At 35.5% G+C, this 15,507-nt stretch overlaps 1 protein-coding gene across 7 annotated transcripts in view; it reads right to left on the bottom strand.

Annotated features, from left to right (window-relative positions):
- LOC149772614 (uncharacterized) overlaps window positions 1-15,507 on the bottom strand; it is a 419,962-nt gene that overhangs the window by 64,832 nt on the left and 339,623 nt on the right. For 6 of the 7 annotated variants that reach the window (XM_089947575.1, XM_089947571.1, XM_089947573.1 and 3 more), the window contains 3 exons: window positions 10,260-10,316; window positions 2,698-3,018; window positions 1,398-1,528 (listed from right to left, as the gene is read on the bottom strand). In XM_089947575.1, coding sequence (XP_089803701.1) covers window positions 1,398-1,528; window positions 2,698-3,018; window positions 10,260-10,305 — 498 coding nt within the window. In that variant the 5' untranslated portion in view covers window positions 10,306-10,316. Of the gene's footprint in view, window positions 1-1,393; window positions 1,529-2,697; window positions 3,019-10,259; window positions 10,317-15,507 lie in introns of all 7 variants that reach the window. The other variant, XM_089947577.1, reaches the window with a different exon arrangement.

The following is a 15,507-nucleotide window of genomic DNA, read 5'->3' as shown; positions in this document are numbered from 1 at the left end:
TATAAGTAAAATATCATATAACACAATGGATGTGGTAAGCTTTCTAAAAGTTTTACATTAATTTAAAACACATACTCATTTAAATAGTCGGGTTGTTTTCTGATGATCTTCTTAATGCTAAGTCAGATGTTACATATGTGTCACATGACCCTCCACCCTTCCTTAGATGTACTGTATCAAATGTCTGGTTATCAGATGCTGGAATATGGTGTGGTCTTTTACTGTCTTTTAGGATGACACATTTCTAGTGATCTGTTGTTGTTGTTGCTGTATCGTTTAAAGCCATTTTTCAGCACACAATAGGCTATACATGGCAGCCAGTATTAATGGTGGAAGAAGAACCTGAGAAAACCCCTGAAAGACCCACCAACCCATGAGAAGCTACTGGCAAGCTTTCTCACATACTAATGTTAGCTGAATCCGAGACTCGAATCCATGCAGACAGAGCTGATATGGCAGTGATCCATAATGGAGAACGCTTTAGACCACTTGGCCCTACTAATCAGAAGCTTATCAAGATGTTTCACCTACTTTTTCAAGGATATCAGGAGCATTTTTGATGACTGAGAAAGACTGGAAATTGGACAAACTTTCATGCCATTATCAGTGATGAAGATTTTCACTGCAAAGGTGCAACACAGTACGTAGCAGGTCTCTAATAAGTCTCTGAGTAGAACAACACAACTGTCCTTATTCATCCCTTATTATCCTCATCTTTGTCAGCTATATCCTCATTGCCTTATTCGTCCCTTATTATCCTCATCTTTGTCAGCTATATCCTCATTGCCATTGTAATGTTGGGATTTTTAATGAGACAGGAAATGACCCATTTCTACAAACATGTTTATTCCCTAGCATACAAACTATAACTGACTTGCTTGTCAGATCTACATTTGTACCCTATATATCAGCCTTGTCTCTGGTCTCAAGGTTGCTGAAAGTCTATATTACCACATTATGCTACTTCGATAGCACAACACTAATGATTTTCCTTCTCATTCTTTACTATTCTAATTAGTGCTGAAATGGTAAGTACAATCCTTATTAATTGATTACTGGCCATATACAGATTATGTGAGTCAGTATGTATGGGTAAGAATCTATCTAGGGAGAAGGAAAGACAATAACTGCACCTACTTACTATTCAAATGCAACATGCTGAATGGATTAATGAACTCTCACTGACTTACCAAATGACTTACTATGCCACAGGAAAACCTAATTTTTATTTATTACAAAGCAGTGGCTGTCAGTTGACAAGTTATTATCTTTTGTAACTAGTTACTACTAATACTCAAACTGTCAACAGTTATCCATGTAATCATTACAGTCCTAAGTCTAATCCAGGTAAGTATATGGCCCTAATTCTAATTCTCAATACTACTGTACTGACCTACCTGGTACAACCACTGTACTGAAGCCAACGGATACATACAGCTAGTTGTTTTACACTGCAATTTCACAGAAGTCACACTGAGGTCTACACTTGTATTTGGATCCTGAGTGAAGGCAACTCCTGTTGGAAGAGCTGAAAAATATCTTTATTTTGACGTTTACTTTGAAACTAGAATACAACATTTGAATTATTTCACATTTCTTACAATCCATTTACTAACCTTCAGAACTCAGGCAATATATGAGATCCTTTTTAGAGTCAATTAATTTTATGCAAATCGGAAAAGTCTTGAGAAGTGTAACTGGCACATTAAATTTTGAAACACAGTCCATTTTAGATAACGTCAAGTATCCTGAGAAGTTGCATCATTTGTCCACATAATATCTAAATCTTACAAATGGTCAAAAAGATAAGCATGCAATGTCGGATAAGTTATGACATACACTGTCTCAATAGTTGCCATTTTCATATTATGTACCTTAGTTTCAATAAATATCTGGAAATCAGATGTCTGAAATTTAGGATATCTCCTTTTCATAAGATAGCTATTTGCAAGCTGATATTTGTCAGTAGGCATAACAAAGATTGTCTAAGTTGCAGACAGAGGTTTCCTTTTTAAAATAAATTGTTTATTTGGAGGAAAAACACAACAGTCGTTAAAATAAAGGGATACAATTATACAACTGGTATGCATAATCTATATTTTTTGAAACAATTTATTTAAAGTTTGAAAAAAACATGTAGTCTGCCCAATGTAAGCCATGTTATGACTCTCTAAGTGGGTTGGTCCCTTATTAAGTTACAAAATGTTTTATGAAAAGAAAACAGAACATTTAATTTGGATGCCCATTTTTCAACAGATATTGTGAATCAATCTAATAAAATACACTGGCTTTGAAATGTACGTAAGATCTGCCTGTACATATACCTGCCAGCTTGGCATTTTGTAATCCCATTCCGATCAGTCAATCTATATATCTGTTGTCTTCATTAAGGTTCAAGCCAAAGACAGAGCTGTAAGTCACAGCCAAAACGAGTCCCAAGGCCTCTACATATTTGATTTAACTCCAAACTGCATCCAGCACTCAACCATAATCCTCAAAAGTTACTACCCTTCAAACTGATTTGAATATTTCTTGGGCTAAGTCAAACTTAAATTGAGTTTAAATGAAATCTGCTAGAACCATTGCTATACTGTCAAATCCAGACCAAACAGCACACAAACAACTGGTGAGGTATAAAAATAAAATTATTCTATAGAAGAAAAAATAAAAACTTGTAAAAGTTCTTGCCATACTTACTATAAACAATAATGACAGTGCTGTTGGTTCCTAGGTTATCGGATCCAATACAGGTCCATGTCCCAGTGTCTCTTAACCTATCCAGACTGTAGATGGTTGCATAAACTCCATTGTTGTCTGCAGTGAATCTGTACTTCATACTGCTGCCAGTGCATACATGATCATCAGCAAAGCAAGTCGTTGCACTACTCTTGTTTGGATAATTCCATGTGTTTGTTAAATCACCAATAAATTCAACAGGAGATGTCATACAGGATATTTTTAAGCCTTCTCCTATCATTGGTATGGAGTCGTTTGTCATAATAGTAAGGGCAAGCAATCCTAAAATAAAACGCAAACATATTTACTGAACCTCATGTTTTGAAAAATAAACATATACTGTAATATCTATACTTTCATGTGTATTATCTAGCATCCATACTCATTTATATGGACATTACCCACAGCTTAGAACTATATCCCTCACCTTTAGTTTTTGAAACAGATCACTGCATAAAGACTTGAGATATTAGCTGACTAATTAAAACTGATTATCTACAACAACTTGTATGATGCTGATCAATACTCTAGGGGCCTTTACAGTATTCTGTATGGCTCTATTAGTGTAAAATTGCTGTACTATAGAAGCCTTTACAGAATTCTGTATGGCTATATTAGTGTAAAATTGCTGTACTGTAGAGGTCTTTACAGAATTCTTTACAGCTATATTAGTGTAAAATTGCTGTACTCTAGAGGCCTTTACAGAATTCTGTATGGCTCTATTAGTGTAAAATTGCTTGTTTGTATCCTGCTACCACAGATATGAAAATGCAATAAAAAGGAGACAAGCACTGGAATAAAATCCATGCATTATAATTAAGTAATGAACATTATAGTATATTATGCTAAAAGCTGTGAAACTTCATTTTAAAAAATTATTGGCAGTGATGAAAAGTCTTCTTATAGTCTGAACATTTCTAAACCTATTTATTTTGGAATGAAGGAATAAATGATACAACGAAAGGTGTTCACTGCATACATTTCTGGTCAACATTCAATGAGCAAAATATACGAATGGCTGTGCAGTCTTCATTCGGCATTATCTAACATTCTTTAAAAAAAATTGCATTCCACTACAACAAAGTGACTCTCCTTTATGGATTCACTAACGACCACAAACTCACTCTATACACTCTTGATTGGAAAGATAACATGAAAATCATGCATAGCAATTATTTTGTTTGATATGGGATGATTTTTAAAGTGCAATAGGCACCACAATTTATTTCACAGCCACTTAACAATAACAGGATCCACAAGCTTTACAAGGTATTATGACTCTGTGGTCATATAACAAGTAATAGAAAAGACTGAGAAGCAATAAGATTTGTAAAATTCAACAAAAAATGTATTTCCCTAGAAAGTGAAAATGTAAAAATGGAACTTATGGTATTACAAATTAAATCCCAAATAATTATAGAATCACAGACACAAATCCTAATGATTGTTGTTGTTGTTGTTGTTGTAGTGTTTAATGCCATTTTTCAGAACAAGATAGGCTATACATGGCGGCCAGTATAATTGGTGGAGGGAGAACCCTGGAAAATCCCGTGAAGAACCACTGACCCATAAGAAGCTACTGGCAGGCTTTCTCACATGCCCATGCTAGCCGGGCCTGAGACTCGAACCCATGCAGACAGAGGTGAGATGGCAGTGATCCAGAACGCTTTAGACCACTTGGCCACTCGGGTCTCCTCCTAATGATTGAAGTTCTGAATACACTTTAGTGGAAATCCAATATAAATCCAATGCATCAAGTGTTGGTCCATGTAGTGGTGGTGTGCCAACAGTCTTTTGCTTGATCTCAATAATACAATCTAAGAATATATACTTATTTGAAATTTCACTATTAAATTTAAGTCTCTATTTCTGAGAATGTTATTTTTGAGGGGAACTTCGTATTTCTAGTAAATAAATAATTTCAATAAATACAATTCTAGCCCAAATGAACTGTTGGACAATAATACAATTGATTCTACTCAGAACTTAAAGTATGAATGAATAATTTTTAAAAAAGACAAGATTACATAATTCTCTAGTTGACCTAAGATCACAATTAGCATGTTCTGAAATAAAAACTATTTCCTAATGGAAAATAACATTATACGGTTCCTAATGTTTACAAAATAAAATCTTAGTTATAATTAGAATATGAAATGTGGAAAAAGAAAATGTCCTTGACTCAAGCCAAGATAATAATCCTAATAGTTGACCCATACCCATAGGAAACTATCTGCTATGTATTAGTTGGTTGCTGAATTAACAAAAAGTAAATGATTCAGGTCAGGTAGAAGATGAACTTGATTTGGACAAGGTGAAGCCCAACATGCATTTTCATTGGCATATAATAAAAGTAAAAAACAAATTAAAAAAAATAAACAAACAATGCAACTTAATTATACGCAGCAAAGGTCACTAGGTTTATCTCCAGTTTCCTATTTTAGAGAGTGTTCAGACTGTAAAGGCAAAGCTTATACAGACATCTGACCTAGCTTATACAGACATCTGACCTAGCTTATACAGACATCTGACCTAGCTTACACAGACATCTGACCTAGCTTAAACAGACATCTGACCTAGCTTATACAGACATCTGACCTAGCTTATACAGACATCTGACCTAGCTTACACAGACATCTGACCTAGCTTACACAGACATCTGACCTAGCTTATACAGACATCTGACCTAGCTTATACAGACATCTGACCTATGGGATCAAATGTTATTAGTAAAGAATCCAGGACCTCCAGAAATATTCATGTTGATGTAAATGAGTCTCATTCATGTACCATATGATGCAGGTATCTAATTCACACAGTGAAATGAATATTCATTGTTAATTCTGACCTGTGTTGTCATGTCAAATAAAAATATCAATACTGTTTTCTCTGAATTTACAATAACATAAATACAGCTGATATCCAAGGCAGGCACTTACAGTCCATTCACAAGTGTTGGCATCTGTACATGGAACTTTCTTGAAATATCTGGCACCACTTAGGTAAAATAATAATCTTACTCTGATTTTTATAGAAAGAATTTATTATATCCATTATTTTAGTCAGGATATCTCGCTGCTGTCAATAAAATGGCAATGTCCTTGTCCACCAAAAAGCCTACCATCACCGTAAAGTGCTAAACCCCAAAGACATGCGACAATTACACCTACCTTGGCAGCACACTGTCATGTACTGTCCACACTGATGATGAAATCAACTCCAGAACTAACTATGCAAGCATGCTCTTTGGTTTGTACAAATGTATGGGAGGCAAGAGGCATTAGTCTGCAAACAAAACTAAAGGTCTACACAGACTGCTGGTTCTGTTGTATGAATATTAACCTTGTATGATTGTTGCTCATGTCAAGACGCTAAACCATTTTCACATGGGATGACTAATAAGGTCATCATACATGCAGGAATCCTATGCATCAAAACTTGGTGGTGAAATCACAGATGCAAAGGCCAGGTCACGTCACCAGGATATCAGATGAGCAATGACCAAAAGATGACTTTCTATGGCAAGTTGTAATGAACAAATTCAAACAGATGTCAGGGAGGTCAGAATAATTGCTTCACAGACTTTCTCAAATCATCCTTGAAAAAGCTTCATCATCTTGAGGCTGAGTCTTGGGAAGATCTCTCACTATGAGTGGAAGATAATTTCATATGCAGTGCATACATGCAAGCAGCATAAATGTCGGAATTGTATTACATCCTTTACAGATCAAGCAACCCCTAACATAATCTGTAATCTAGTGGCCACAGAGAGTTCAGAGCACAAAATGGCCTGATCAGCCACCCTCATGCCCTCAGAAATAGAACCAGCACCTAGCCAGCTAGTCATTTAAGGTCACAATGAACAACACATTAAATGAAAAAATTTGTTTTGATGAAGATGTAGACAAATAATTATAGTTTAAAAGAATAGCAGCCGTCGCCACCCACCACAATACAAGTGGTGGGTTCCATAAATTGTCTAGTCCAGCCAGTCCATAGCACTTCTGTACCACATATACACAATACACTCAAGATAAACAAGTATTTAGTTTTCCCACAGACAAAATGTTTTTAATAAGTGTACAATGCTGAATTATTGCTAACAGCTAATTATGCATACATATGCTTAACTGTTGTCCATGACTGTGAATTGTACTTTAAGATAATGGTCATATGTCAACAAAAAAGTTTAAGGTCTGACTTTGTTTAAGAATTAGTGAATTTTTCTGTTAGAAATGAAAATATCTCCAGAATGTTTATAGGTCAGGTGACAGTTTGTATATAAATAGGGGTTAAGTAAACAATTATTCATTCATGTTTCATATCAGTCTTTAGGAGTTAATGATCAGGGTCTGTACTTGTTTTCAAATAAAATTTGAGAGGAATTATTTATCTAAATTTTTCATTGGAATTGCAAAGCACTCTGGACTGAAACAATACTTTGGATTTTGTGTGAATGCATCCAAAGGCACACTGATGAATCTATGGACAAGTAGAATTACAACAACAAAAATGTGGAGGTCAGTTAGCAAGGGATGACGATAGTCTAGGATTCAATGGTGTCTTGTCTTATTGTGAAACAATTCCAGTCTTCAAATCACTTCCCAAAATTTGTCTGGTCTTAAATACAGAAAAATAATCCACTATTTATATTATATTAGTTGATGAAAGATAGAATGAAGTTAAAAAATATATATTTCCTGATTTAATAGAAAAAACCCTCCACACCTCCTCAGAAAATGGTTACTAAAAGCTGGAAAAGAAACAGGTTTATTTTGTCATTGCAACAGCTGGATAAGGATAAACCCAGGTTATGAAATCATGACACAGCTTAAGGTGAATATGCAGAGGACCATCATCATTATCACTGTCACGTGTCCTGAAACTAAGTCTGCTCACAAATTAACACCACGATGAGGAACATTAACAAAGCCACACTCTACTCCCTAAAAAAGAACACTCTCATCAGAAGAAAAGTTTTCAGAAAAAGGCAATGGACCTGAAAATAAAAAGGACTGAGAAGCTCCAGTGTTCCTTAAGACTGTAATAGACAAAGGATTGACAGAATCTAGTGTCCCTTAACACTGTAATAGACAAAGGATTGACATAATCTAGTGTCCCTTAACACTGTAATAGACAAAGGATTGACAGAATCCAGTGTCCCTTAAGACTGTAATAGACAAAGGATTGACATAATCCAGTGTCCCTTAAGACTGTAATATACAAAGGATTGACAGAATCCAGTGTCCCTTAAGACTGTAATAGACAAAGGATTGACAAAATGCAGTGTCCCTTAAGACTGTAATAGACAAAGGATTGACAGAATCCAGTGTCTCTTAAGACTGTAATATACAAAGGATTGACATAATCTAGTGTCCCTTAAGACTGTAATAGACAAAGGATTGACAGAATCCAGTGTCCCTTAAGACTGTAATAGACAAAGGATTGACAGAATCCAGTGTCCCTTAAGACTGTAATATACAAAGGATTGACAGAATCCAGTGTCCCTTAAGACTGTAATATACAAAGGATTGACATAATCACTAATGACTGATATAGAACCCTTCAACATGAAAGGTTAATAATTTTTCATAATATTTGAATTGGGTTTGTTGCAACCAAAAAATGTATTTGATTTTAGAAAACATTAAGTCCAACATATGACGTTACATTACAACAGCATATGATTAAATATTAAAAAAATATAAAAATTAACAAACAATGAAAAATAAATATATGTAACAACAGGTGATGGATCTTTAATAGTATTTTAATATAAGATGACACATTATTTTTATAGTCAGTAAACTTTAAAAACATTTGCAAAGAATACCTGACATATCAGTATGTTACATGCACTTGACTGCAAACATGCAGTATAAATTGTAGAATGCTATCCATTTTCATTGTTCATGTGCATAATAATTTCAATGTTTTAAAAGGGGCCTTGAAATACAAGCCAATTTAAGTAAAAATAAAATAATATGATGAAGCCCAAGTGGATTTGGATATTTTTTTATGTAGCTTCATTAATTTTTCAGTCATATCGCTTCGATGTCTGCTGTGTCAGCTTAAAGTGATGTCTAGCACTGGGGCATCATGCCACAGATATGTAGCATCATTTCCCACTCAGTCACATTATCCTGACACTAGGCCGACCATTCCTAACAATAACCTCTTAATGCTGAGCGCCAAGCGAGGCAGCTGTAGTACCATTTTTGTAAGTCTTGGTATGACACAGCCGGGGATTGAATCCACGACCTCACACATTTAAGGCAGATGCTCTAGCCACTAGGCCACTGGAGAGGTGTAAAGCCCAAGTGGAACTGGTATCACTCAGCTGTGTAGACAGCATATGAAAGTACTAAATGCAAATTCACACGTGCAGAATGTTTAACTACTGTATATAATCATGTATAAGCCAAACAGTTTAGTAAAAATGGAAAAGCCTGGAAGAGGGAAGGTCAGCTTATCTGTGCAAAAGGTCTAAACTTGAAAAATTTTAACTTTTCTTTATCACTACTGGTATGTATTGCAGATTGCCCAATATAAGATCACATGAATAACCTGAAGCCCAGGACCTTCTGTGCTAAAGCCCTGTGAAGATGACTATCCATTTAGATGGAGTAGTAATAATAAGAATTTACAAGCTGGCTTATGCACGGGTCACACACTCTTTAATGTTTGACCTAATACTCATTTTATGGTATTGGCTTATACATGACTGGGCTTATATCTGAGTATATATGGTAATTAACCAAACATTATGTATTCATGTTAGCCATAAGCAATCTTTGTTTTCTTATGCAGAATTATTGGCAAATCTGCAGTGGTAGTTGAGGCAATCTGCCTTTAACAAATATTCAAGGCAAGATATTTATAAATGCTACAAAAATTAAATGACGAATTTCATGCAGTGCCAGAATATTTGTATTATTTGATGCAAATAACTACTGACTAATTAAAACATGTAAACAAAAAAGAATATGATTAAATTTCTGATTGATATAAATAAACCCTTGAATAGTGTGAAGTAAAACAAAACGAAAAACAACTAAAAAATTTCTTAATTTAAATGAAACTTCAGGCATGCTCAACCTTTCATTCATGAAATTGCAAGGCACAGTCAAATTTACTGTTGTAAATTTTAACAGTATCCAGATAAATCATTTCTATGAGAGAAGAGAGAAGAAAATTCTTCCTTAAACACTTTTATCTTTTATTTTATCTTTTCTAAGGTTAAGTGGTCAGATTGTTTTTTGCTAAATTTTTCATAGATATAGTTACTTCGTAATACAGGGGCCAGGGCCCTGTGTGACCAAAAGTACTTGCCTTTACTGATCACCGCCATCTCACCTGTCCTCATGGCTTCAAGTCCTGAGTTTGGCCAATGTTGGCCTCATGGTGGTTTATGAGTAGTGACAATAACAGACAACTGCCCATTGGCACTGGATGAGATATGATACTAAAATGTCACATAATGTCTCTGGTCACTGAACTAAACAATGGAACAAAATACATACCTTTGACTGCAAATGTCCAGAAAAAATATCTCGGGAATACACCCATTCCACAGAACTCTGAAATGAAAATGTGAAAAATCTTTTAAAGTTTGCAAATATAAAACATAATAATAAAAGCACTTGACCAGAGATCCACAACCTCACATCTTCAAACTAAATGAGACAAACTTAAAAAATATATAAACTTGATGTTGGTCACTTGTAAGCTACTGCCCCTCACAAAACAAAGCAACCAAATTCAAGTAATGAATGTTCCCCATTCCTCAGTGGTCTCATCAGTATCCCGCTGCCTATAAATTTCAGTCAAATCCAATAATAATTAATAATAATAACAATAATAATAATAATGAGGACTTTGTATAGCGCCTATAAGATAAAAAACATATAATGATATGATTACAAAAACAAACACCATGAAATTAGAAAACATTAAAAAACATGCTTAGAATATTTAAGGTAGGAAACATTATTAGGTTTTTAAGTTTGTTCTTGCAGTTGGAATAAGTAAGTTTTGAGAGCCCTCTTGAATATGATCACTGTGTCTTTGTGTCTAAGTTCAGTGGGCAATTCATTCCACGTTGCTGGGCCTTGGTATGCAAAAGAATGCTGTCCATATGACTTTGTTTTCATAGTGGGAATAATGAGTATATGATTGTCAGAAGAGGAGCATAAGTATCTTGCTGGTGTGTACACATGGGTGAGGTCGGATAGGTATGTTGGACTAGAGTCTGACAGTGAAACGTAGCACAGAGAACAAATTTTGTGTTTGATTCTGGATTGAATGGATAGCCAATGTCGGGTACAGAGCAGCGGGGAGGTGTGCTCTGATCGTGGTACTCTAAGTATAATCCGAGCAGCTGTGTTTTGAACTTTTTGAAGTTTCTGGAGTAGATATTGAGACGAACCAGACAGAATTGAGTTACAATAGTCCAGTCTTGAAAGTACTAATGAACACACAAGTGTTTTAGTGGCATCAACTGAAACATATTTGCGAACTGAGCTGATGCATCTCAGCTCAAGATATGCAGCCTTGCATATGTTCATGACATGCTGGTGCAATATGAGAGTACTGTCCAGAGTAACACCTAGGTTTCATACTGACTGTGTGAATTTAATGTTGGTGTTGCTGATATTTATTGTTTGAGGTAAAGGATGTTAAAGAGAAAGTCGTTGTGTTGTGATCAGAATGGCCTCAGTTTTATCATCATTCATTTGCAGCTTGTTACATGTCATCCATGATTTCACATCAGAAATGCACCTCTCTACACCTTGGATGGTAGCATCAACTTCAGTTGGTTGGCTAGATTTGTATATTTGGGTGTCATCAGCGTACAATTTGTGAGACGATGATGTATGACACTTGAGAGCCACTGAGTGAACAGAATCAAGAGAACAGGTCCAAGAACAGACCCATGTGGAACACAACATAGATCAACTGGGCTGGAGTGTATTCCATTTGCAGATACAATTTGTGTCCTGTTGACCAAGTAGGACTTGAACCAGAGTAAGTCTGTATCATGAATGCCAAATACATGCTGGAGACAGTGAAGTAATATATCATGGTCTATTGTGTCAAATGCTGCAGACAAACCAAGGAGGGTGAGGACTGTAATATTTCCGCTATCCAACGCAGAAAGAATGTCATTAACTACTATTAGAAGAGCAGTTTCAGTACTGTGGCAAGGGCGATATGCAGATTGTACATTGTTAAAAAGACTGTTTGAATTTAGATGAGATACAAGCTGGGATAGAACCTTTGCTAAGATGTTTGATATGAATTAGAGATTAGAAAGGTAGTTCTACAAATCGTTATGGTCTAGTGTTGGTTTTTTCAGCAGTGGCTTTACATTGGCAGTTCTGAAAAATGATGGGAATTCCCCGGATGAAAGAGAGAGATATTAATAACATCAGTTAGTGAAGGCAATACTAGATCTTAGCACTCAAGCAGCAGTGATGTTGGAATTGGATCAAGTTCACATGACTTTGGTACACTCTTCATCAGGATTGTACATACAAAATCCATAGAGACAGGTTCAAATGTTGCTAATGGTTGCTGCTCAAATTCTGTATCCCAACTGTATGGTGACGACGAGTCAATTGAAAGTGTGGTGTCAAGCTTATCTCTAATGGTTTGTACTTTGTCACGGAAGAAATTTGCAAACATGTCCGGAAGGTCGGCTAAAAGTTAGTTGGAAGTGGTGTAGATTTGTTCCTTGACATTAGCTTGTCAGTAATCTCGAACAGTTCTTTAACAGAGTTATTGTGTGGAAAATGGGGTTGGGGTGGGGGACTAGCAATGAAGGGCTGTGACTAAACCAAACAAGACAGAGTGCTGACAATCAAATCCAGATCAGGTGTTATGAAACTCAAGTAGCATACCAAATTTGGTTGAACCAAATAAGTATTTCAGACTTAGGTCCACAGACAATAAAACCAGCAATTTCACACAAGATATGCCCCAAAAATCACAAAAAATTATTAATACAACAATTTGCTCCAACCAGTAATAAGTGATCAATATAACAACAAGCAAAGTGAAACACTTCATTTAGAATTTTGTTATTACTACTGTTCATTCAACTTTGAAATGGGTACTCTCTTTCTTAACAAAGGCTATGATATTGTTGCTTAAAAACATTCCCGATGCCCTATTATAACCCATTAAAAATCTAAATGTATAACCGATATTCAACTGTCAATGTAGAATGTGAAAAATCCATCGATAGATGAGCACAATACAAAGCCATGTAATATGATTTAAAAAGCAAATTTACTCTTATACAAAGAGATATTTTTTCTATATCAGAATGAGTGACATGCCGTAGGTACACACTCATTGACAAACAGCAGCATTTTTGTCCATTAGGCTAACTTTAGGGGTGGGAACCTTTTTCAAACTCTATAATCTGAGACATGTACAGCACAATGATTGGTCTGTTATGTGCCATATCATGTTATAGCAGAACAAGTCAGCTGTAGAAAATGGTGCTTACCCCCACCCCAAAAATGATGTGTGTGTGTGTGTATGTGTGTGTGTGTGTGTGTGTGATTTAGAATTTTAATATAGATTTAACAAATTTTCAGCATGATGTCCCACCCTGTCACGGAATGGTGTAAAGGTTGTTAATTAAATACATGTGCTCGGGTTTCGTTTCTTTTCGCTGTACAACGATACCCGAGGGTGATTATATCAGGGTCTATTGTATTTCGAAATCGTGAGTACGATTCGTCCTATGCCACACGTGCAAGGTGCCTTCGATAAGGAATAACGAAAATTCTAAAGGTATAAATACGTTACTACATGTAAAGGACCTTTACAATACGAATGGTTTTGTCAGCAAGCGGCCTGCTAAAAGGATTCGCACAACTCCAGCTGTAGGGGTAAGTAATTTTTGGGTTTTAAGTGATAACTAGTGTATTACCATATTTACCTTTGCATGTTTGTTATAGTTTTCTTTACATACCATAATGCGTGCATTTTTTATTCTTGTTGCGACGTAGTGCAGGATTTATATTGGTAATGTAAAGCTACATTTTTAAAAAAAAAAAATTGTTTACTATTGTCTTATCGAGCAGGGTTAGGTTTACTATTGAACCTGTTTTGTAATTGCCATAATAATATAATCTTTATAACTTACCATGTATAACGTCCTTACGTTATGTCTGTATCAAGTTTAGTACACTGTATCGGGTATATTTTCAGCTGTTTTTGATGGTAGGAATATCCGGGGTGTCCGGTGTTGTCAGAGTGTAGAAACGTCTGTGTGTCCGGAGCGTTTAAGGTGCCGGAGTGTCTAATGTCTAGCATCCGGAATGTCAAGAGTGACTAAGGTGACCCAGCTGTAGAGCCGTCAAAGGACCAGGGGGTCCGGAGGGTCTAATATTTCAAGTGTCCGGAGGGTCTAATATTTCAAGTGATCATAGTATTCCGAGGGTCCGGAGTCTATATTAATTGTGAAATTGATTCGGAGGAGCTGTGGAGCGGATATGGTGCACGGGTGACGGAGTGCATCTCCACACATGTATTTTTAGCTGTATGCTAATTTTGGGTTAGTAAGACCCAGTGTATTATTCAGGACTAGAAGGATAGATTGTATATCCGTTCTTGTTTAGTGGCATAATTTCGCTACCTGAGCGAATACAATTTTTACTATGTGTAAAGACTTACACTGTTTACTATTTGAGTGAACTATATTCATCTTTCCATTATTGAATCATTTGTGAAATCATTTATCCTGTATTTTAGGGTTACTGAACTAAATTTATTTGTATATTATTTCCATCTTTGAAACTGTGCATTTTTTATGTTAAATAGATCCAATATTTGGATTATAAATACGCACACACCTTCATAATCCACTACTCATATAAATCGCCACATTAAACCATATATCTGTGTCGTCAAAACGTGTTCTGTTGTTAATCCGAAATATCCCACCCGGTTATCTTGTTACACACCCAGTCACATTATCCTGACACCAGGCTGACCAGTCCTAACACTATCCTCTTATTGCTGAGTGCCAAGCGCCATTTTTAAAAGTCTTTGGTATGGCTCGGCTGGGATTCGAACCCATGACCTGCTATATCTGAAGCCGACTTTCTACCACTAGGCCACCCGAGCAGTCCAAAGATGATGCAGCTATCAACTTGTTCCATTTTAAACAAGAAGTACTTATATATATATATATTATTCTAAGTACATGTAGAGTTTTTAAACCACCACATTGTTCGCTTGACTCCAAAAATCACTATTTTGATTCTAACTGCGTGTGTTTAATTTAGCTCTGTACTTCCTGGGTCTTCAAAGATATTGTTTATTTATCTGTTGTAAATATGCACTAATTATCAATTGGACCCATATTTGTTTAATTTACTTCAGCAAAATTAAATGTTAAGGAACAATGGAGTCATTTTCATAAGAAATGAAGAATAATATTCACTGGATAACTGACTGAGACAAGTAATTATATCACTAACACATGCACATGTTGTCAGCTTCCTCTGTGTTTTTTTTATTGTTTTCTAATCATTGCTCCATAATTTTAACAACCTTTAATAGTGAGATTAACATAGATGATTAGCAATTACTAAAATTAATTGATTTATAAATTCAGATGAGAATCGTTTCTGTCCTTTGCACTAAAACTGTACACACATTATATATTTTTTTTAATGGAACAGACTTGTTGGCTTTTATTGTTCATAGCTGAATAATCATATTAACATTAATCAGCTTTTTTAAATGAGA

Source organism: Sinohyriopsis cumingii, unplaced genomic scaffold (genome assembly GCF_028554795.1).
Source record: "Sinohyriopsis cumingii isolate HCF-2022 unplaced genomic scaffold, ASM2855479v2 utg001339l, whole genome shotgun sequence".
Taxonomy (NCBI): Eukaryota; Metazoa; Mollusca; class Bivalvia; order Unionida; family Unionidae; genus Sinohyriopsis; species Sinohyriopsis cumingii.
The sequence above is the reverse complement of the archived record's forward strand: the minus strand, read 5'-3'. Positions and strand labels throughout refer to the sequence as shown.